This window comes from Coptis chinensis, chromosome 1 (assembly GCF_015680905.1).
Source record: "Coptis chinensis isolate HL-2020 chromosome 1, ASM1568090v1, whole genome shotgun sequence".
Classification (NCBI taxonomy): Eukaryota; Viridiplantae; Streptophyta; class Magnoliopsida; order Ranunculales; family Ranunculaceae; genus Coptis; species Coptis chinensis.
In genome coordinates this window covers 80359823-80383845 of record NC_141456.1, presented here as the reverse complement: position 1 = coordinate 80383845, position 24023 = coordinate 80359823, and the positions used below count along the sequence as shown (strand labels likewise).

Below are 24023 nucleotides of genomic sequence, written 5' to 3'. Positions count from 1 at the left end.
CACATGGAGTTATACACCTTAGGTGGGGTCCTCCTGTGGATTTACGGAACAATCGACTGCTGATCACGGTGTATCTGGGAGCTCAAAATTGTATGGCACGAGCATTCTTTGCCTCTGTTGGGAGCTCGCCATGTAAGATAAATTTCATAAATGGGCCTATCCAAGATTGAGTGATCTCTTCTTCGGATGAGGGCTTGAAGTTCGTGAGGCTGTTGACACTTTCTTGCTGGTAGGCGGGCCTTTCCAAGATGTCAATATAAACTGTGCTAGGACATGCCCCTTGGGTTTTCGAGGCTAAGAAAGCCAAGCTGTCTGCATGTCTGTTATCCTCTTAGGGAATGTGTTCCAAGGGGAATGCTGTGAACGAGCTGATGATGTCATTGACGACCTAAGCATACTTGGCGAAGTTTGCTCCATTTGTCACATACTCTCTAGTGATCTGCTTGACAATTAGTTGTGAGTCACTATATGCTTTGAGCTTTTAGATTTGTAGTTGTTGTGCCATGCGGAGGCCTATGATTAATGCCTCATATTCCGCTTCGTTGTTGGATGTTACGAAATCGATCTTGATTGACTTTTGTAGCTGGGTTCCTTCTGGTGAAGTTAACACAACCCCAGTCCACTACCGCTGTTGTTGCACGCTCCATCTACGTAGAGGTGCCATGTGTCTGGGGTGGTTGGTTGATGGAGTGAAGTAATGGGCTCTAGTTCCCAATTGATATCTTTGACGGGGAAGTCAGCAACGACCTGGCCTTTCTGAGACATTCTGGGAAAAAATTCGATGTGATGTTCTCTGAGTTCTTTAACCCATTTGGCCATGCGGGCTGTTTTGTTGTTAGAACTCAAGACCTGCTTGATGGGTACATCTGTTATGACCTTGAAATTGTGAGATTGGAAGTAAGGTTGAAACTTTCGAGCAGACTATAACAAAGATAACATTGTTTTCTCAATTGGAGAGTAATGTTTTTCTACATCTGCCAATGTCTTGCTAGTGAAGTAGACTTGTTTTTCGATTCTCTCTCTTTCACTAAAGATGACCGAGCTGATGGCAAAGTCGGTAGTTGCAAGGTAAAGTCCCAGTGTTTCTCCCTCATTTGGTTTGGACAGGATAGGCGGATTTGATAGGTAAGCATTTAGGTCTTTGAACGTTTTGTGGCATTCGTCTGTCCATGTGAATGCTGCGCCTTTCTTGAGTATTTGCAGGAATGGTCTACACTTGTCAGATGCCCATGAGATGAATCTGTTGAGGGCTAAAACCATGCCAGATAGCTTGTGAATTTGTTGCTTGGAAGTTGGTTCTAGCATTTTAAGGAGAGCTCGTATTTGTTCTAGGTTTGCTTCAATGCGTCTTTGTGAAACGAGGTATCCTAAGAATTTCCCTGAGGCTACCCCAAATACACATTTTGCTGGGTTGAGTTTCATCTTATTTTGGCCCAATCTTTTGAAGGTTTCTTGCAGGTGAGAAATGTGATCGCCAGCTTTTTCGCTTTTGACTACCATGTCGTCTATGTAGACTTCCATAGTGTCACCCAGCAAGTCTTTGAACATCTTTGTGACAAGTCTTTGGTAGGCTGCGCCGACGTTCTTCAAACCGAATGGTAGGACGTTGTAGCAAAACGTTCCTTGTTCGGTTATGAAGGACGTTTTTTCCTGGTCTTCCTTTGCAAGTGGTATCTGATTGTACCCATTATATGCGTCCATAAATAATAGAAGTTCATGTCCACAAGTTTGATCTACCAATATGTCAATCCTTGGTAGGAGAAAGTTGTCCTTTGGGCAATGCTTGTTGACGTTGGTGAAGTCTATGCAGAGTCGTACCTGGCCATTTTTCTTAGGAACGGCTACAATGTTCGCTAGCTAGGTATGGTACTCGACTTCTCTGATGAATCTAACATTTTTGAGCTTTTCTATCTCTTCGTTGATGGCTTTTTGAAATTTGAGTGCTAGTTTCCTAAGTCGTTGTTTGATAGGCTTTATAGTTGGATCTACATTTAATTTGTGGCAAGCAACCTGAGGGTCGATTCCTGGCATATCGATATATGACCAAGCAAAAAAAATCTTTATTGAGAGATAGAAATTTGACAAGTTGCTCCTTGAGCTTGGGGTCTAAATTAGCCCCTACATAAACAAATTTTGGGTCATCATTTGTGCCCAAATTGACTTTTTCTTCAGGTTCGATTTGTGCTTGTTTCTCCTTGAGCTTGTCTACTGCTGGAGGGCTAGAAGATTAAGGATCTTGCAGCTTTGGGATTTCTTTTGTTTGGATGACCTGAGTTTTGGCCGAGGTTGTTGTGCTAACTTGATTGCATTAATGAGCTTCTAGTTGGTTGCTTCTGAGCTCCATGATGCCTTGGGGTCCGGGGAACCGCAGGACTTGGTGTAAGGTGGATGGAACTGCTTGGATCTTGTGAATCCACTTGCGTCCTAAGATGGCAGTGTAGGATGACTTGACATCAATCACATTGAAGCGTGTTGAGGTCTTGACCATGTCTTCTTTTTCTCCAATGGAGACTGGTAGGATGACATTGCCAATGGCATCTGTGTGCTCTCTGTTGAACCCATAGAGTGGTCCATTTAACTCTATCATCACCAAGTCTGGTAGGTGCATATCCTTGTATGTTTGGTAGAAGAGGATGTCGCAGGAGCTACCTGGATCAATTAGGACCCTTTTGACTTTCCATCCGTTGATCTTGACGTGCACTACCAGGGCATCATTATGGGGTAGGCACACTTTGTCAAGATCTTCCTTGGTAAATGATATGGAGGTCTTGGATTGAGAGTTGGTAGGAGTGATCACCTCATCTTTGTGGGAGAGGTGGTAGATTTCTTATAGTGCTCTTACACGCCTGCACTTTTCACGACCTAGGGTCTCGTTGTTGGAGGTGTCTGTAATCATGTGGATTACCTTTTCCTCATCATGATCGGAGGAGTGTTGTCTCCTGTTGTGTTTCGACTGACCTGGAGATTTAGATCGTCGGGTTATTCTGCTTCTGCTCCTTTTGCGAGCAGGTCGTTCATGGCTCCGGCTCCTACTTCTGTTACAGTTGGCATTCAACTTATGCCTGAGGTAACTTTCTGGCAGGAACTCTTTCAGTTTTCCCTCTTTGACTAAGTCTTGGAGGTAGTGTTTGAGACTCCAACATTCATCGGTGTCATGGTGGTAGAGTTTGTGGAAGTGACAGTATGGGCGTCATGGTATTGCTATCACCTTGTTGATATTTGGCTTGAAGTAAGGTGTTGTATATATCTTCTTCACGATATGGCTTGGCGTCCCGGAGAAGTTGGAGAATTCTCTTTTGGTGTATAAGAGCTTGTGGGAGTTGTTGCCCTTGTTGTTGTTGTCTGAGTACTGATGGCTTTCTTTGGGTCCTTGCTCGCTTACTGCGAGGACTTATTTGCCCTTACGTTGGGCCATCCATTCTTCATACTTCATGTACTTGTCGACTCTGTGGTACAGGTCGTCTAGGCATTCTGGCTTGTTGCGCATGAGAGACCCTGCTAGATCGGAGTCGCCTAGGAGGGCGTTGGTGAATGCAGAAGTTGCAAAGCTATCCTTGAGGCCTTGCTCCATTGATAGGAGTTCCTTCTTGAAACGTCTTAGGAAAGCGCGGATAGTTTCATCGTGTGCTTTCTTCAGCTGGAACAACGAGTCTAGGTCGGCTTGTTTCTTCCTGTTGTGGACGAACTCTGCTGTGAACGTCTCTGCCAGCTTGTCGAAGTTGCTGATTGAATCAGGAGTGAACGTGTAGAACCAGTCTAATGCTCCGTCCTTCAAGCTAGCTGGAAAGAGTTTGCACTTTAGGTAGTCATAGTCTGGAGCACTGTAAAGCACAAGGATCTGGCTAAAGCGAGCTATGTGCTGGCCTGGACATGAGCTACCGTCATACAACGAGAACTTTGGTTGGATGAAATCTGTGGGAGGTTGCTTGTCCCTGACTTCAGTGGTGAATGGTGACGCCTTGTACGATTGGAGCATCTTTTGAACGATCTGGGTTGCGCTGGCCTTTTCGCTTGACTTCTCCAACCTCTGGGCGAAGTCTTCTAGTCATTGATTAGTGGTGGTGGTGAGGGTTGTGACTACGTTGTTCTCGATTGCGTCTGGAGTCACATTGTTGGTGTTGGAGGTGGCTTGCTCGCACATAGCTTGGTTCTCTTGTTGGAGCGTGGTGAATGATTCGCTGAGGAATTTGACTTGATCTACTAAATCTTGTAGCTGTGCTTCCATGGTGGTTTTCTGACTAGCTTCGTGGGCTTGAGAAAAGAGTGTGTGTGTTTTTCTCAAGGAAATGAACCGGCAGATGGCGCCAATGTAGAGGTATAGATTTTACTGTCTACGACCTGATGTTGAGTTTGATAGGGAATGGCTGCACTTTTTCTTGGGACAAGAGTTGCCTATGTATCAAGTTTCTTGGGTAAACTTGAATCAAGCCTTACGTAGTTCATCTCTCTCTACTTATAGATGTTTGAGCTGACTTTCCTTATTTGCTCCAGGCCGTTATCAAGTGTAGATCCATATTTTGTGCTATCCTGATGATTCGTCATTACTTCTAATGTTACAAAGTAAATGACTCCTTGATTGGTGCGTTGATTGAGCTTCAGGATCGTGGTGGATCATTTGCTTCCATATATGGCTGTGCTTGATACTTGGGACGACCTAAGTCTGGGTCATTGTTACGTCCTGGTGGTATGGTATGAGCTGGTGATGTACGAGCTGTGAAGATACGACCTGGATTGTGGACATGTGTGCTGTAGTGATATGAATGTAGAACGGAGGGTACTTACAATCACCATATTTGATTAATCTCCAGCAATGCTTACTAATCAAAGCTCTTTTCATATCTATACATCTTCTAAACCCCAGACCACCATTGCATTTGCTTCTACACATTTTATCCCAACTGATTGTATGAACTGAGGTAGCAGTGTCAGAACCATTCCACCAAAAATCACGACACATCTTATCAATCTTACCAGCAGTATGACAAGGTAACCCATAAATACTCATGGCACAGATAGGAATTGTTTGAGCGACAGATTTGATCATCGTAGTTCTCGCAGTCTAAAAGAGAATCTTGGCTTTCCACCAGCTATTTTCTTGTATTGTGCACTCAGTCTAATAGGAATTCAAAGTCTTCACTCTGATTATTACTTAGCAGTAGTGGGACACGAAGGTAAACTTCCTTCAGCATCAAAGTTTCTTACCTTCCACCGCTTCTTCACCACTTTATGATGCCGAAGAGGTACATCACCATTGAAATATGCCTTCGATTTCTCAAAATTAAAAAAGATAGGCACAACTTTGATTCATTGTCAACCAATTTTATGGCATCTTGATTAGTTAGTTCTCAACCGACAGTTCTCGTCTCGAGTAAGAGAAAGTGGTTAAAATAACAAAGGCTACCCTAAAACAAAATAAAAAAAAATCATAGAAAAGAGTGAAAATATTTGGAAAAATGAAAAGTTTAAATTTTCAACAAATTAGGAAATTTCATAACAAATTCAAAAAATTAAGAATAGATACAAATATTTCTAAAAAAACTTTAAAAATTAAAACAAATTTCAAAAATTGAAAACAAATATTCCAAAAAATAGTTAGGAAATTTGAAATAGAGAAATAGAAATAAAAAATGAGACTTGGTGAGGAGAAATCGAGCGCACTTTGTCAACAATCGTTAGATTGGAGTAGATTTCCCTCGAAACAAAAGTAAAAGTGCGTTTGGAAATGAGAAATGAAATTGTAGTGAGAAATAGAATTCTATGATAATTGAATTGCTAAGGATTGAAGTGAAAACGGGTTGTTGGGTGTCCCCTAAGAATTCTTGCTTTCCTAAATTTAAGAAGTACACATGTCATCAAATGGTATAGATGATAACACTTTGCTTATCTACATCATTACTTATTAACCGCAATAACAACCATGAGAATTCCTAATTGACATGGGTTTTAGGCGTGAATCAAATTCCTACCAAAATGGGAGTTCATTTCTCGCTAGAATTCCGAGTCTCGGCGGTTATAAGCATCCAAACATGCACTAGAATTAGAATTCCCATCAAGGTGGGAATCCTCACAGTTCCCAAACATACCCTAAAAAAAGTTGTTTTTTAGTTGACAAAAACAAGTCCACACAACACCAAAAGGCCCTTTCATCCTCCCATCTTCTTCACCTCTCTCCTGCTCTCTAGTATTTTTTTTTGGCTTACTGTAAAGGAAAGAAATGCATGAACGAAAGTTTCAATTTTTCTCATCTCTCTTTAACAATTTAGCTTTTCCATTTTTTATTTTATATTTTTGGTAATGAAATGTAGTGGAATCAAATGTTAAAAGAGATCATTGACAATATTACAAACATAGATCTCAAAAGAGAAGGATTTGATCAACAAGACGAACAAAAATTCCATTAAGGATGATCAAAAAGTTTCAAGTTTAATATGAAGGGAGGAAAAGAAAATAAATTATACTTTTAAATTTATAGAATTTTGAAGTGATGACTATTATGGTTTGGCATAAAGTTTGTAAAAATCAAGACCAATCTATCTGTTTGATATCTTTATGAACAAATCCCTTACCAAATCCCTTACCAAAAATCATCAAATCGGTATACCACCGGTTGTTATCCTTGTGCGCACTAAATTTAAGGAGATTGATCTCTCCTTATGAGTTGCCAGAAAAATAAGGATATTTGGAAAAAATGAAAAAATAAATCCAAAAATGGTTAATAATGATAGATAACTTTTGGGTGATTTGGTCACACCCAAGAAAACAATGACATACATACCCCAACAATACCCCGATAACCACGTCATTTTAATATCATCTCTCAAATTATTTGGGGTGTCACCGAAACTTGTCGGATCCTTGATTTAAAAAGAAAATTTGTTTCTTTGGGTCAATGGAAGACCTGCAAGTAGATAATTGATTATGAAATTTAACCTTATTTTGTTGAGTGCAATCTTTCACGGATGATAATTATTTGGAATTGAATAAGCAGAAATGGTATTAGATTGAAATTATAGAGATCAAAGAAGATAGCCCTTTTAAAGCTCGAGCAATTTTTTAATCTAACTAGCAATTTTTATGAAGCATGATATGTTATTTGGTTTAGAACTTTAAGTTGCAATTCTAAATTAACCATCCAAAAACAATAATTTTCAAGTTAGAAATGACTTCTTTCAGGGATTATATTATTTTAAATTCAAAGTTAGTGATTTTAATTTGTAGTATATGGCCATTAGAGATGAGAGAGAACTAGAAATTAAAAGAACTTTTCAATTTGTTAGCTTATTAATTTTTTGGGTATGCCCAACAAAATAGGGAGGAAAAATGAGAGCATAAACATTTTTTTTTTTTTTTTTTTTTTTTTAAAGTTGGTATGCATGCCCCATCATTTTCTTTAACTTTTAACAGACTTTGGGTCCATTTTAATACTTTTTTTTTTTTTTTTTTTTTTTTTTTTTTTTGAAAAAATCAATCATTACAAAAATGAGTTTTAATGAAGAACACTACCAAATAAATGTAGATTTTTATAATTAAAACGAAAGAGCAAGAATAAATTTTTTACAAAAATAATTAATAGCTTCCCTTTAGAAGTACATACATAAATTGGGGATTGAATTGAAATTTTTAACTTGTACTTCTATCATCTTATTGGTCAAGTCAATTAACTATATACCAATCCACCAAACATATTTTTGTCCTCCTCTTTATTACTAAGGTTAATAAAATTGGGTTTACAAAATTAGCAGATAAAGATCAACCACATCAAATATGCAAAGATGGCATTAGCCCTAAAAAAGAATTAAAAAATATTGAACGAGCAAGAAAAAATCTTAAACAAAAAAACTGTGAAAATAAACTACTTAAAAAAAAAAAAAAAAAAAAAAAAAAAGTTGTTCGTTTTTTAGAAAAAAAAAATATGTTTATCTCTTCAACATTGTAACTCATTATATGTTATACACAATAGAAAATGATACCGATGACTCCACAATGACAAAATACATAACTTAAGTATTTCACTTGTCGCAAATTATCATTTATATTATTATTTAATTTAATTTCACTTTCCCGACACATTCTAATTAAGTTGGAATCAAAAAAATAATCTAAAGATTTGAATTGGTACTACAAATTTGTACATATAAATATAAAAATTGCTATCATTTGAATGATAAACATATATATAATAATTTTATAGAGTTAAAATGAAATAAAAATATGCATGAAATAATTTTAATGAAAATATAAATTAAGTGCTATTTCAGCTTGTTGCAAATTCAGTGTTTAGGGTTGGGTTTAGGGTTTAGGGTTCAATGATATTTTAGTATTTAGAGCTAATTTAGTTTGTTGGAATTTTAGGGTTTAAGGTTTTGGTTTAGGGCTAATTTAGGGTTTAAGATTTCGATTTTAGTTTGTTGCAAATTTAGGGCTATTTTAGGGGTTAGGGCTATTTCAACTTGTTGCCAATTTAAGGTTATTTTAGGGTTTAGGGTTATTTCAGCTCATTTCAAATTCAGTGTTTAAGGTTGGATTTAGGGTTTAAGGTTTAGTGATATTAGAGGGTTTAGAGCTAATTTAGCTCGTTTGATTTTCAGGGTTTAGGATTTTTTTTAAAGCTAATTCAGGGTTTAGTGTTTCAATTTCAGGTCGTTTTAAATTTAGGGCTATTTTAGGGTTTAGGGCTATTTCAGCTTATTGCAAATCTATTGTTTAGGTTTAGGGTTCAGTGATATTTTAGAATTTATAGCTAATTCAGCTCGTTGGAATTTCATGGTTTAGGGTTTTGTTTTAGGGCTAATTCAAGGTTTAGGATTTTAATTTCAACTCGCTGCAAATTTAGGGCTATTTCAATTCGTTGGCAAGGTTATTTTAAGATTTAGAGCTATTTTAGCTCGTTGCAAATTCAGTGTTTAGGGTTCAGTGATATTTCAAAGTTTAGAGCTAATTCAACTCATTGGAATTTCAGGGTTTAGGGTTAATTTAGGGTTTAGTGTTTCAATTTCAGCTCGTTGCAAATTTAGGACTATTTTAGGGTTAGGGCTATTTCATCTCATTGCAAATTCAATGTTTAGGGTTGGCTTTAGGGTTTAGTGATATTTCAGCAGTGTTAACAGACTCAGCAGTTTGACTCGGTAAACCATCGAAGCGGTCTCTTAACCGGGCACGGTCTATTATCAGATCGTTTATGCTTTTGACCTAGTACTAAAGCAGTTAAACTAGACAGTCTAACCCACTAACCCAGTTGAGCTAATGTTAGAAATTCAAAAACCAATTTCAACAACTTGAGGGAGTTAACTTTGTTCCAACTTTTGAAGAACAAAGAGACTTACCACTTCGTCCATAAAAGGCTTACTAATGTAAATATAGAATAATTTATTAAAATATACACATGCAGTTCAACCCAGTAACCCAGTCCAACTAGTGAGCCAACCCGGTGACATAGTCCCCTTTTCAGGTTGAGGTCTGGGGCGGGTCTGATAACATTGTATTTCAGGATTTAGGATTTTGATTTTAGCTAGTTGCAAATTTAGGGCTATTTCAGGGTTTAGGGATGCAGCGCCAAGCTAGGCAGTTTAAGCGCCTATTAATCGTCGCTTAATTGGTGCATAAGCGCTATGCGCCCCTCGACCGATCCGATCAAGAAAAAATTTAGAGGTTTTGAGCGGGTGCCATAAAACGGGCGATTTCTTCCGCTTAATCGGTGATTAATTGGAAAATCAATATAAAAAAAGCACCGATTAATAGGTTTACAATTTTTTGTGTTTTTTTTTTAAATTTAAGTCCACAAAAAAGCCCAAAAAAAAAAAACCCCACGAATCTATATATTGAAAACATTTCGCTTCACCGAGGAAAAATAATCAAAAGTGAAAAACCACCAAAGAAAACTCTTAGGCTAGCTAACACTCCCCCACTCACGCTTGTAGTTTTTTTACTTTATTTTGTTTTAAATTGTTATATCACTTATATGTGACATATGCATTATAGGTTAACTAAGGCGATTAATCGCTATAAGGTCTTGGAGCGACTTGCTCCCTAGATTATCCTTAAACTGCACAGGCGCCAAGTCAGCCTGTTGGAATTTCAGGGCCATGCCGAACTACATTAAAGTTGAAATTCCAAGAGACCGAAATATTGAGGATGGTGTTGAGACTTTGTATATAATATATCAGTAAAATTTTTGAAACAGTTGTTTTTAACAAATGGAGTCCTTATCTCTTTTCTTTTTCTTCTTCTCAGCCCAGTGTTAACAGGTACTTACTCCTTTCTTTCATGCATTTCTCGCATTGAATAGTGTGTTAGATAGATTTGGTCTCATATATATTAACGTGCAGCAGGTAAAATATGCATTATCTGTTAATGGAAGTTTCGGAAGCACGGCCTCCTTTAATTACAAGAAGCACAAGTAACTTCCATTCTTCCTTGCTACTGCTCGGTCCGAAGAGGCCTCTTTCTTTGCCGTAAGTTGGTTTCGATTTCTTTATTTTATTTTTTGCTTCTGGAGTGCCATCCTTAATTGTTGTGTGACTCTGACAGGTACCATACATGCCACCGGACCAGCAGTATGGAGAATGCCCTTCGCCTGGGGCACTACGGGACACCACCTCTTGCTTCTGCCGCCAAAGGTAATTTAAACAAGATAAAAATAAAAAATAAAATCTATTTTTGTTTCCTTATGCTTCTTGTTCATTCTATTGTTTTACTGCTTGATATGGTAGAATTTGATTTCTTGCTCGACTCAACTACGTCGTCTCCTCAACAACTATGCAAGGTTCTTTGGACAGTAGAAGCTGATTTAGCAGACGGCCAGCTTTTGTATATAACCGGGGATCCCATCTCCTTAGGCTGCTGGGAGCCGGACACGGCTGTTCTCATGTTTCCTACCCAACACACTAACTTGTGGAAGACTGAAGTGAAGGTACTTTGGTCCAAAAAAATTAGTAGTACTGTATTTCCTACTTCACATTATCTATGCATGAATTAGTACTACATGTTTCATTTGAGCTTCTTGTGTGGAATGTATGCTATTACTAGAATAACTACATATCAGTGGGGAGAGAGAGACAGAGAGCAGTTACTGAGGAGAAAGAGGGAAAGAGTTTTGAGTTAGAGAAGAGAAGAGAGATTGCACAGAAGCAAGACAGTCAGACGAACATGTGGTCAAGTGACATTCTGGGACCCCACTCCCCCCCTTAGGCCCAAAAGCGTTTTCTCCGCTCACTCGATAAGTGTTACTTGTTCCTACATGGAAGAAGTATGAGACCCCTGGATTCTTTACCCTTTTTCCCACTAGTTCAATTCATCGTCCATTTTATTCATGATATTCGGAGAGGTGCATTTCTCTTGACCTTTATATTTCCAATCATTTGCAGGTACCTTGTGGCGTTAGTTTCAAGTACAATTATTTCATTAAAGGGGATAAGTGGCCCTCCTGTGATCTCATTTGGAGACCTGGACCTGAATTATCTGTATCGGTACCCCTATCAAGAAATCATAATGGAAATATTGTTGTGAGAGATATATGGATGACAGTCCAGACTGAAAGACTTTCAGTGCATTCCTGGGGCTCATGGTTGGACGAAACATCAGTACTGTCAGGAGGTAATACTTCTTTGGAGGTATCCTTCCACTTGTTCTTTTCTCTCCGCTCATGTTGTTAAACACTTAATTTCTTCCAGTGTTATGGCAGATAAGCACGGATATTTCCAAAGCCTAAATGGTGACTCTTTATTCTCAAAGAGGTTTTTAACTAACGACGCGTCCAAGGAAGGAAGTTACTCAACTGGAAAGAATGACAAAGTAAGTTTAAGTAACGAGGGACTGGGTTCCAGTGAAACATTCTCCGAAAGAGACCAGCCTGTCGAGGAGCCCTGGCTACACCAATCTTCACTCTTTTTCCTTAGTCTTAAAGATAAGCTGGATGCCGTGGTTCTAAATAAAGAGTCGAATCGAGAAAGATTGGTACAAAAAGAGAATCCTGATAACAGTTTTCATATAAAAAAAGATCCTGAAGATAACGGTAAGCCAACTCAGTTAGAGGAGTCCATTTCTACTTCCATACTAATCAATTCTTCTCTATGTACAATGCAAAGGATTGCCATCTTAGAAGATGGGAAGTTGGTTGAGTTATTGCTAGAACCTGTGAAAAACAACGTGCAGTGTGATAGTGTTTATCTTGGGGTGATCACAAAACTAGTTCCTAATATGGGTGGTGCATTTGTGAATATTGGGATTTCTAGGCCATCATTAATGGACATCAAACATAATAGGGAACCATTTGTATTTCCTCCGTTCCGCCGTAAGGCCAAGGGGAAGGATGACAATGGTTCAGTGTTTGCTGATTGTGAAGAGCACCCTAATACTGATGACGTATCAACTGCACCACATGATGACGGCTTTGAGGAAGTAACTTTTCACGATGACCTGGTGGAACTAGTCGATGAGGATTTTGAAGAAGTTGAGGATGACTTTGATAATCCAGATGTTCTGAAGAAGAACGTGAATGGTAGTGCAGTTGATTATTGTAGGGAAGGAGCCGATTGTGATGACTACACTTACAGAAATGGGCATCATGCTGAAAGTGCTGCAGCTGAGGAGTTCCTTCCCATTGAAAAAGAAGACTCAGGTGATTATCAATTTTCACATCATGTTCTCCAAGATGTGAAGGATTCTGTGAGTGCACTTCTCGAGGAAAATAAATGGGACTGTGTTCGCAAAGGCACTAAAGTGCTTGTTCAAGTAGTCAAAGAGGGATTAGGGACAAAAGGTCCAACACTGACTGCTTATCCTAATCTAAGAAGCAGATTTTGGGTGGGTTATTATTGCTTTGGTTTTTTTGCTTTCGTATTATGTTACTTGTTATCTTTGTAAATTTTCGTATCTGTCTTATGTACTTCATCTTAACTTGCAGATATTGAGCACTCGTTGTGATAGAATTGGAGTCTCAAAGAAAGTTTCAGGTGTTGAGCGGACACGCTTAAGAGTAATTGCAAAGACTCTGCAACCTCCAGGTTTTGGTCTTACTGTAAGAACTGTTGCTGCTGGTCATTCCTTGGAAGAACTGCAGAAAGACTTAGAGGGATTGCTCTCAACCTGGAAAGTTATTATAGAACATGCAAAATCTGCAGCTCTTGCTGCAGATGAAGGTGTTGAAGGTGCAGTGCCTGTTATATTAAACAGGGCTATGGGTCAAACACTTTCTGTTGCACAGGATTATTTCAATGAGAAGGTGGAATCATTCTCATTTGCATCTAGTTTAACTATTTTGATGTTTCAACATTCACATTTCATATTGGTCCCTGATGCTTTCTGACCATATTCTTAGGTGAAAGGAATGGTCGTTGATTCTCCTCGAACGTTTCATGAGGTATAGTGTCATTCGATTACAGAAATCCTTTTGAAAACAATACTTGACTCAGGAAGGCTAAGATCATTGAGAAATCATGTTTCTAAGGAAATCAAATAATATTGATGTGACATCCTGAGTTGTTTTCATGGGCCTCATGGTCTATTTCTTTTCCTTCTTGCAATCTAAGGTGTATTTTATTGGATAAGCAAAAGTTGAAAGCGAATAGGAATACGAGTCAAAAATTGAGTTGTAACAATTACTGTTACACAATAGAATGAGTAGAGGCAGCAAAGGTTTCATTATTTTTCCACAAGGTATCACTTACTCACTTTATGTAAAACTAAACCGGCATGTGTCAAAAATGGCATTTGCAGTGGAGAAGTATGGACTATGGAGTGAGGCGACAGACACAATCCCTGTGTGATGCTATGTAATAGAGTTGGCCTGATGCTATTTCTCTCTTTTATAGTTTTATGTTTACCTGATGTTACACTTTCAATTTTGCTTTTTCTTTGTCCTCTTTTGTTTGTCAGATTACCAGCTATCTTCAGGAAATCGCACCTAATCTATGCAATCGAGTTGAATTATACGATAAAAAAATTCCAATTTTTGATGAGTATGGCATTGAAGAGGAGATGAATAATATGCTTAGTAAAAGGTGAGGTACAGTTCATCAAACTATGTTGTCAGTAACCACAAAGGAATATTGGATACTTGGGGATGCTCAGCTCATTGTAATGCATGGTATAGCAAATCAGAGTTACCGTCTTGTATGTTGGGATCTGTTATTCAATTGATTGTTCTCTTAACATCTCAATATACTATACGATACTTTTTTTTTTTGATCTGTAGATACTATAGGGAATAGATTCAGCATAGTATTATTACTGGTATATCATATACGATTTAACTCAAAGATTGTTATATAGAACTTAGGTTATATGATATCTACCTTTACTAGTGAACTTTATGCTGCAACAAAAGTAGAAATCTTAAATGTGTCTAAGATCCTGAATTGCAGTTTCCTTTCAAAAGGAGAAAAGAAGAACCTCATAGATATAAATATGACAATGTTCAATGTTTTGGTTGATTATGACTTGTTTGTTGCAGAGTTCCACTCGCTAATGGAGGGTCTCTCGTGATTGAGCAAACAGAGGCATTGGTTTCCATTGATGTGAACGGAGGACATGGGATGCTTAGTGGTCAAGGAAATTCACAAGAAAAAGCTGTTCTTGAGGTCAACCTTGCAGCTGCGAAACAGGTATGTAGTTGTTACCTATATCATCACTCATATGGAGGTGTGAGATTATTAAAGGAAATAAACGTTTTGAGTACAATCCGTTGAGTGTGTTTAGTATAGTCCCACATGGGATGTTCAAAGCCTTGCAGTATGGTCTACACTCATCGCCAATTGGTTTTGAGTTAAATGCTCATAACTTTTACATGGTATCGGAGCAGTTTCTGTATTTGGCCCAGAGGGCGCATGGACTCCACGTCACCCAAGTATGTCACCCACATGTTAGGTTCAATTAACGCCACATGAGAGGGCGTGTTAAGATGTTAAGTAGAATCCCATATGGGATGTTAAAACCTCAAAGGCTTGCAATAGTATAAAACTTCCTGGGTCTCTCCACTCATCACAATTGATTCTGAGGTGGGTGCTCCTAAAGTTCAATACAATGTATTTGTTTCTGTAAGGTGCACACCTGGACTGTTAAAATTTCATCATGTGGAATTTGTCCGAATAATTTAGTTGAGTATTGAGATTTTGTAAACTTGAATAATATTTCTGTCTCTCTCACCCTGTTGTAGAAAAATTGTATGCAACTCAGAAAAAGTGTGCTTAGTCAATAACAAAGTAATTTCTAATCCAGTTCTACAGTTTTGTGCCATCTCTGGCTAAGATAATTTAAAAACTAGTCAGATAATTTAGAAACAACGTTGTTAGCCCATTTGTTCACAATCAAAAATTGTAAATCATAAAATTAATATCTTTAACAATTCAAGTGATTGTTACAAGTATTTGTAGGGTGGCAAACACCTTTGTACCTTAGGTTGGTTCAACAGTTATGAATAAATGCTATGACTAGTTCAGTTTACTATTCTCTTTGGCCATGATCAAGCATTAAAAAATTAGAAATACAAATTATCCATGTTATGAATTTTTAGTCGCTGATACACTCATACATCCCATCTCTCTTTATTGGTGTGATATTCCTCTACTGGGTCTCTACCGTTTCAATTACCGGTAGTCGTCCTCTTTGTCTATGATGGTTTTTAAAAAAATTCCTATATCTCATAATCTCTATTCACATACCCATTACCCATTGTTTCTCCGCTAGGCGGTAGTCGGACGGTGGGAGAGCGCCTAGCATGAAATTTACATTAATAATATAATTTACTATATAATCGTTTGGGAGTTTAAGTGTTTATGTAATCGTTGGGTGTTCAAGTGTTCAACTGTTCAACTGTGATGTTTGTGTTGGTGACAATTAAACACAAGACCACGATTTGATCAAATTGTATCTTCATTGCCTTGTAAATGCCATTGCCACGTGTCGAGCTCTTGTTGGTGGTGAATATTGTCCCATGCTATGCCATGTACACTATGTGTCGTTTGGTGATTGGAGGATAATAATATGTACTTATATTAGGTATAGTCACAAACACCCACTACTTATCAAACTTTACATATTTACAATACTTCAAATATTACAATGATATTAAACACAAACAAAACGAACTGTGCTTCTTAAAAAAAGCATTAGAGTTGAAGAAGATGGCTAGTGAACTACTCGAGTTGAACAAAGAGAAGAGAGGACTTCTATTTTGTGTGGGATGAAGTGAACATACTCTTTTCTGATCTTTTAACAACTTGTAAACGGCTTTTTTCTATATAGTTTGATTGGGCTTTAGTCCGTTAAAGCCATATTCAGTTCTTAGGCCTTCTTGGTACAGACTAGACCGCCTATAGTCCACCTAGCTTGACTAATTGCCCTTCTAGACCAGCCTACAGTTTTGTGAACTGATTTTAGGCCTAGGTGAGAAAGTTGGGCACCACCTAGAAGGCCACCTAGGCCGTTTTTTTGAACACCATTTGCTTTAGGGTTTCACTAGTTAACAAGATTACTAGTAACGGCTCAGTTAATGGGCTTATTCAAAGTCAAATTTCACTAACACTAAAGAATATGGGCCACTTCTAAAGAAAATTATTTCTTGATAGGTCTGGACTATGTAAAGACCACACTCACTGGTTTTATTATAAGCAAGCCCATCTGCAATCAAGTTTTAATTTTTTTTTTAATGTTTATATAACTATGGACGTACCGTATCCGAGAGTTTCAAAAATGTTGTATTGTGCCACGTACTTGTTGTCGTGGTATCGGTACTTGTACCCGTATATGTGCGTCATAGCTAGCAACTAAACCTCATTATTAAATAAGGCCAGTTGCCATCTCTTGTAATTGGTTTTCAATTGATGTTTAAGTCTTAAAGAAAGAGTATTATTGAAGCTGTTTTGCTGTGCGTTTTATTCTTTATTAAAGTTATTATTTCACTATGTTTACATCAGAGAAATAAACTACATCAGAAGATCTTGGAGATTCTAATTGTTGTGTATTCTCATTGTATTTTTTTGTTTGTCGCTATATCTTGTATAAAATGTATCCATTGTTTGATCTAGTGACTTGAATAGTATGATGAACGTGAATTGATCAATTGGAGCCATTATTCTTTGCTTTACTTTTGATTAGTATTTTCCGAACCAGTAATACAAACTACTGCTACAGATTGCGAGGGAACTGCGGCTCAGGGATATAGGTGGCATTATCGTTGTAGATTTTATTGATATGGTTGATGACTGTAAGTAAAAGAAGTATCTACAATTTTTTGTACTTTTGGTTGCTTGTGTCCTTTTTGTTATTAGGTCTCAGTAGGTAAATTCTATAATCAATGACTTGAGGCTTGAGCTCGGCCTGAACCTCAAAGTTATATAGTTGGTGACTTCCATAAAATCCCTCGATCAGGACTCTTAATAGTCCTTGGTGATTAAATGCTCTTTTTCATTCGCACTTAAGTATTCAAGAACCTCCTTGTAAAGGGTAACTTTTTTTTTTTTTATAAGCCTGTGTAAAAGGTCATTTCCATCAGCTAAAGCCATTTATTTGGTCATTAAAGTATGTCGTGTGTGATTATTGACCAACTGAGTAAGACCTAGAAAACATGGGGATCATTTGGACATCTCCAAAGCATATTAATACTTTCTTGTTCTCGACATTTTCTCTCTTCCAGCAAATAAGAGGTTAGTGTATGAAGAAGTTAAGAAGGCTGTTGAAAGAGACCGGTCAACAGTGAGAGTATCTGAACTTTCTAGGCATGGACTGATGGAAATAACAAGAAAAAGGGTAATGTTTCTTGCTTGTGAATTTAATTAATATTTCTCATAAATAGTTGGTATTTCATTATTTTTCTGATGTGGGATAAACTTTTTTGGTGCATCACATTCCTACCACCTTATGAGCGAGTCTGTTCTTGGATCTTGATACCAATTGTCGACCCACCTCCTACCAACAGCTAATATTGTTTCCACTTACCCACCCTAAGGCCCGAACCCAAAAATTGGCCATCCATGGGTGTGGGGTGTCTCAAAAGGCCTCGGCACAATTAAGTGGTAGATAATTGCAATTTACCCAGGACCCAAAAGGGCTTCCTAATTGATGTGGTATGAACTTCCCTGGGGTATAACAATAGGTCACTACCAAACAACTGGAGTCAATAAAAAAAAAAGAAAAAAACACCTACAAAAAACAACTACATTTGCCAATGCCTTCCTCCTTTTGTAGTTTTTCCGTACAGACAGCCCTATATTTTCACAAGTAAGATATAAGCAAATGAAAAATGACTTTTAATTAACACCTCAATGCCAGACTTTGAATGGATAATAATGTTCTTCATGTTTTTATATCTAAAACATTGTGTAATAGCATATTTGAGCCCTATATTTTGAAACTGTCGTGGAGCTAAAGAATTTGACAAAGGTATAATCAAATGAAGAATGACTTTTAATTGACCCCTCAATGGACTTTGAACCGCTGAAACTCTTGTTTTTGGGCCTCTCCACTTGTTACCAATTGGTTTTAAGTTGGATGCTCATAGTGTTTTACTTGGTATTAAAGCACGCTATTGTGTTTGGCCAAAAGCATTCGTTTACTGCACGTCAGCGAGGTGTGTTGTCCGCGTGTTAGGCTCATGTAATGCCACACGATTGTTATAGTCCCACATGGGACATGTGAAGCTTGCAGTGTACATCAAATGTTCCTAGGCCTTTCCACTTATTACCAATTGGTTTCAAGTTGGATGTTCATAATGTTTAACATCTACATTATGTAATAGCATTTTTAAGAGCCATCTTGCAGATATGTCTTTCTCTATCTAATGAAAGGTGTGATCATTACAGGTTCGTCCAAGTGTGACATTTATGATTAGCGAGCCATGCGATTGTTGTCATGCTACTGGGCGAGTTGAAGCTCTGGAAACTTCATTTTCAAAAATTGAACATGAAATTTGCCGCTTACTAGTACGTAGACATTCTTACAATTATTCTGGAATTTTGTCTCATTTTGTGTAGTGAGGAATCGTAAACTGGTAATGCACTTCTGTTTCTGGTATGCTTCAAGGAAATGTCTCTCGTATAATGGATGTGAACTTGAGGAACATTGTTTGTCTATCCGATTTGAATTCATATTCAATGTATTTATATTTCTTCAAGAAAGATACTAGGATTTTAAATTCCTTTGTGGAAGTGGCATTTGCTGGATTAATGTGTTTCAATTTTCTTGCTCTTTGAGTGCAATAATATTAACTAAGATGTCTGCTACAGGCGATGTCGGGGCAGAAGGCAGACCCTGGAAACCCAAAAGTATGGCCAAAGTTCGTTCTAAGGGTAGATCGTTACATGTGTAACTACTTAACATCCGGAAAAAGGACAAGACTTGCACTTTTGAGCAGTTCTCTCAAAGTCTGGATCCTTTTGAAGGTGCACATTATATTAAATCTTTTTCTTATGTGTCATCACTTAGTTTTGTTGAGCATTAAAGAATAAAAGGAACCATTGCTTAGTCTCGAGATGCTGAAGCAAGAACTTGTCTCCATGGCTCTTAATCATTTAAATATGGTATTTACATAGTTTAGAATAGATGCATAGAAAATTTCCTCTATCCATGGGAATTATATAAATATATGAGGATGTCTATGTTTATGAAGGACGTGGAAAGGCCGGTCTATTGGGTTGTTTATAGGTGCACAGACATGAATATATAAGCTAATCTATTGAGATTATTTTATCCAGTTCATTGTTTTAGTTTGTGCTCTAATTTTACATTTTCTGATTTAGTACTGATAGCTTGGTGTTACGCACTAGGTTGCAAGAGGTTTTAGCAGAGGTGCTTTTGAGGTGAAGCCATTCATAGAAGAAAAGGAAAACAGCTCTCAAAATCAAGTGGTGATTTCGAGATTACAATCTACAGAGGGAAGACCTCACATCCCGAGTACCAAATTAACTTTGTTTCCTGTCAAGAAATGGAAGACAACCAGGAAATGAAGCTGCACAATTATAGCTCGCCGGGGTTTTGTTGGCTTTACTTTGTTTTCACTAGACTAGGTTTATATTGGTTATAGCTTGCAATCCCTCTGGCCTTTTAAAGCCACACTCTTGTAGCTTTCGACCAAAGTTTCATTGTAACTTAAGATCATCAAAATTGAAAAGTAATAGATACGGATATTCTTTTACTTTCAATCATTTAATAGTTTATTCGAAGCAAATCGAATCCAAAATAGAATTTGAAAAAAGTTCGGAGTTGTCTTATGATGATTAAGCATCCCTCCTGGTCTTTGTTGTCTCTCCAACTCATGTTTGCATAGAGGACAACAATATATGATTCTGAGCCATTGATCCACACACTTCAGGTGGAATATATGAGAACATGGTAACTACCTCACCAATTCCTTGTCCCTGTGACCCTATGTCTTGCTAAGCAAATACAACACTCCTGCAGCCAAGTAACAAAACGAGTGCACAAAAAGGTAAGCTGTTACTTCATTCTATGGGAAATATATATGTCATCGATAGCATATCAAGAAGTTATTGCCGTCTTAGAGCAAAAACTTACTGAAAGTTTCATTTTCAGCATCTGAATTGCACTCAGTCAGGGGACGCTACATAGAACGCAGCAGATTAAAAATTAAACAGCCCATGTAAACAATCCCAAAGCTAAAACATATTTTTTTTTTTTTTTGGCACATAGAGAGTTTGCTTTCAACATGTATGTAATAGAATATAAAATCATAAGAGAACTTACTTTCGAAGCGTGTTTTATCAAATAATCTTTTGCTAAGCCTTTTGATTAATCTGTCCAAAGCTCCTTAACAATGTTTCTCCAAGCCAACAATATCTTCTAGTAATCAAGAACTCAAGAGCATCTCTCTCTAATACATTCTTGCTCTCACTTTCTCTTTTGTATTTCAATATTCAATTTTCATTCTCAGTTAACCGAATTGTTTCCCTATTTGTAGACTTGTAGTACAAGAACAAAAAAAAAACCCACGTTTCTCTTCCCATTTGTTTCTCATCAATCACCCACGTAGGTGCATGGAGAAGTTATATAACCACCCACTTCTTTCAAGAGAAAATAAGAACAAAACTTCTATTCTTTTGTTTCCCGCGTGATGGATACAAAATAATAGGGATAGATAGTGTGGGTACATACTGTTTATACTAAATAACATCATATGCCATTTTATTCGGTAAGCCACAACCTATAATAAAATATAACATCATATGCCATCTATAAGATTGTATAAGAGAATATACTATGCTAGTGGAGCACATCATCAGATTGCTTAGGGATACTTAATTATGGGCTAATCTTAGGCTAACCGATTGACCAATTAATTAGTAAGCTTAGAGCTACGAGTGATGTGAGATCGCAACTAAACTCCCAAATTAAATAATATCTATAGCATAGTCCTTTCCACAAAATATTTCTATTATAAGAATAACTTCCTACCAACCTCAATATCTCTTATAGACCCTTCGGGATTCAAATTACTTTCGAACCCATAGTCTATAGAATATCATTCGGATTCTCAAAATAATGTTATAAAATGAGAAACCCTTTCTCATAAAAGATTTATCCTATAAGAAAAAACATTTTGATACTTGTAATATTACGTATAATAGTTTTAGAAAACTATGGAAAACACTAGCCATGCAGCCTGACTTGTGGTCAGGCCTGCTATTTCAAAACCTATTATGTCCCGCATATTAATTTTCAGAGTTTTAATTTTGGTTGATGTGCTTAATGCATAAGCCCATTTGTATAATGAACGCGTGGTAACATTTTCACCAGTTGTTTAAGTTATTCGACAGAATAGCAAATCTTATCATCCGTGTCTGGTTATGTACGGAGAGAATCTTAAGTTATTGACCTAACACAATGGCCAACTTTTCACTATGGTAACGGGAGAGTCTTCTTTCTGTTCCCCCTCAAGATCATGTAAAACAAAGTTCATGTCTGGGGTATAACCCACTTCTGTTATTCTCTTGATCAAATGGTTCATCTCCCTATATATAGTTTTTATCTGTGGGTGTGATTCATCTCCTAAAACAAAGGCATGTACTTGCTTATTGTGCTCAATCCAGCTACACCCTGGTTCTTTCTTTATACCTCTCTCGCTCATGTTCTTCCTCACCCCAGCAACATCTTCCCATCTTTGAGAATTTGCATAAATGTTTGACAGAAGTACGTAAGTCCCCTCATCATGGGGTTCTATTTCTAGAATTTGCTTTGCTACATAGGTTAATAGATCAGCATTTTTATGAACCCTACATGCACCAAGAAGTGTTCTCCAGATCACAGCATCTGGTTCACCTTCCATTTCTTGGATGAACTGAATTGCTTCATCAAGCTTAGCTTCCCTGCTCTTCCAAGAAGATCCACTATACAACCATAGTGTTCCCTTCCAGGATCTATCCCGTAAAGTCTCTTCATTGACTGAAAGTGGCACCACCCGTCATCTACCAAACCAGCATGGCTGCAAGCAAACAAAACCCCAACCATCGTAATATAGTTTGGTGTTGGCCCAGAAGCTTTCATTGACTCAAACATATCCAGTGCTTCAATGCTACGCCCATTCTGGGCTAACCCCGTGATCATTGTACTCCATGATATCACATCTCTCTCCGACATCCGCTTGAAAGCAAATTCTGCATCCTCTAAGCTCCCACACTTGCAATACATATCCAAGATCGCGTTATTTATAATCAAATCCCTCTCAAACTTTATCACATGAGCATGGACTTGTCTCCCAAATTCTAGAAGCACCAAACCAGTGCAAGCTCTCAACACACTTGTCAATGTAGCCTGGTTAGCTGGAAATCCAGCTCTTTTCATACGCTTAAATAAATCCAAAGCTTCATCACAGTTACCATTTTGAGCAAAACCTCCAATAATAGAATTCCAGACAACCAAGTCCCCTGTAACCATTTCACTAAAAACACGAAACCGTTCCCCAATTCTCCCCATTTCGCACTCCGAACAAATATGTCCGAATCCAACACACACTTAATTATACTACAATGCAGCTGTCTAAGTGTCTCTAACCCATCGCAGGCTCTAAGAAGAGAAGAAAAAGTAAACATATTAGGCACAACACCTTCCCTCTGCATTAAAACCAAGTACTTCAAAGCCTCTCCATACAATTTACAGTTACAATAACCCGAAACCATTGTAGTCCAAGAAACAACATTTCTCTCAGACATTCTATCAAACAAAATTCTCGCGTCCAATAAATTAAACTTCACGTACATATTAAGCAAAACATTGTTTATAAACATTTTAGGCACGTGCCCATTTGAGTAAATGTGTTTGTGAATGAGTTTACCTTCTTCGATAGCGCGGCGGGCAATGCAGCATTTGATGAGTTGTGAGTAAGTGACGGGGTGAGCTTTTAGTCCATGTTTTGCATGGAGTGCATTGTGTTTATGGCTCTTTTAAGGTCTTTTTGGTAACAGAATTTAGTGAAGTCATCGAGTAATAAGGTGGGTGAGCTTGAGGGGTTAATCGAAATTTGAGTAGTGAAAGAGTGTAAGTTTAGTATTTTTTTTTTGTGATAGAGTTCGGGGGTTTTTTTTTTTTTTTTACTGAAGTGGGTGTTTCACGAAGAGTGGGGTTGGGGTTTCGTTTATGTGAAGAAGATAAGAAGACGAAGGCGGTTAGGTTAGGAAGGGTTGGGCTCTTTTTTATTTGATAATTACTAGTATACTGCATTGCAGTGGAGCGTGAGCGTAGTATATCATTTATTTGGCTCACTTTTTTTATATATATATTAAATAGTTAGTTCAACACTTCAACTATCATATATGTGGGCAAATTGGTTATTATTTACAGTACAAGAAAACCATCTGACTTTAAGCTATTCTTGGTGGCTTTCATCAAGTTTAAGGCAAACTTTGTTTAAACAAACAGTAAACAGTGTCTCTAAATTGAGCTAATACACTCTCCTAAGGGCCTTTCTCAGATCATAATTAATAAGTTTAAAGTTTTAGAAGTATGGAGTTGAGAGAGAATTTGCGTTGGATTTGGCTTCTTTAAAGTTGAAAGACAGCCTAAACCTCCAAAAAGAGTTG

The 24023-nt window shown here is 37.5% G+C and overlaps 1 protein-coding gene and 1 pseudogene across 5 annotated transcripts; one reads left to right on the top strand and one right to left on the bottom strand.

Annotated features, from left to right (window-relative positions):
• The first annotated feature begins 10147 nt into the window (after window positions 1–10147).
• On the top strand, window positions 10148–20132 carry RNEE/G (RNAse E/G-like protein). 4 transcript variants are annotated; one of them, XM_086606794.1, is made up of 15 exons: window positions 10148–10244; window positions 10326–10451; window positions 10528–10616; window positions 10710–10909; window positions 11364–11592; window positions 11681–12801; window positions 12902–13219; window positions 13316–13357; window positions 13873–13997; window positions 14450–14600; window positions 17128–17200; window positions 17630–17742; window positions 18795–18914; window positions 19218–19373; window positions 19758–20132. In XM_086606794.1, the coding sequence occupies exons 2-15, from the start codon at window positions 10336–10338 to the stop codon at window positions 19935–19937; spliced, it is 3033 nt and encodes a 1010-aa protein (XP_086462920.1). In that variant the 5' UTR covers window positions 10148–10244; window positions 10326–10335; the 3' UTR covers window positions 19938–20132. The 4 variants fall into 4 exon arrangements, with proteins under 4 accessions (XP_086462920.1, XP_086462912.1, XP_086462928.1 ...); XM_086606786.1 differs by having other exon boundaries at window positions 10164–10244; window positions 10329–10451; XM_086606802.1 differs by lacking the exon at window positions 10148–10244 and having other exon boundaries at window positions 10329–10451; window positions 10763–10909.
• On the bottom strand, window positions 19784–23512 carry LOC147525375 (pentatricopeptide repeat-containing protein At2g03880, mitochondrial pseudogene; annotated as a pseudogene). Its single transcript, XR_015221475.1, has 2 exons — window positions 20506–23512; window positions 19784–20385 (listed from the first exon to the last, which is right to left on the bottom strand). The product of XR_015221475.1 is annotated as a pentatricopeptide repeat-containing protein At2g03880, mitochondrial pseudogene (transcript).
• Window positions 23513–24023: the final 511 nt, after the last annotated feature.

What these genes read in the sequence shown, in the direction of transcription:
- RNEE/G (XM_086606794.1), top strand. Translation starts at nt 10,336, where the DNA reads ATGCATTATCTGTTAATGGAAGTTTCGGAAGCACGGCCTCCTTTAATT. An exon ending in ATCTAAGAAGCAGATTTTGG is followed by an intron (nt 12,802 to 12,901) that starts GTGGGTTATTAT and finishes CTTAACTTGCAG; the next exon opens with ATATTGAGCACTCGTTGTGA. An exon ending in TATTGATATGGTTGATGACT is followed by an intron (nt 17,201 to 17,629) that starts GTAAGTAAAAGA and finishes TCTCTCTTCCAG; the next exon opens with CAAATAAGAGGTTAGTGTAT.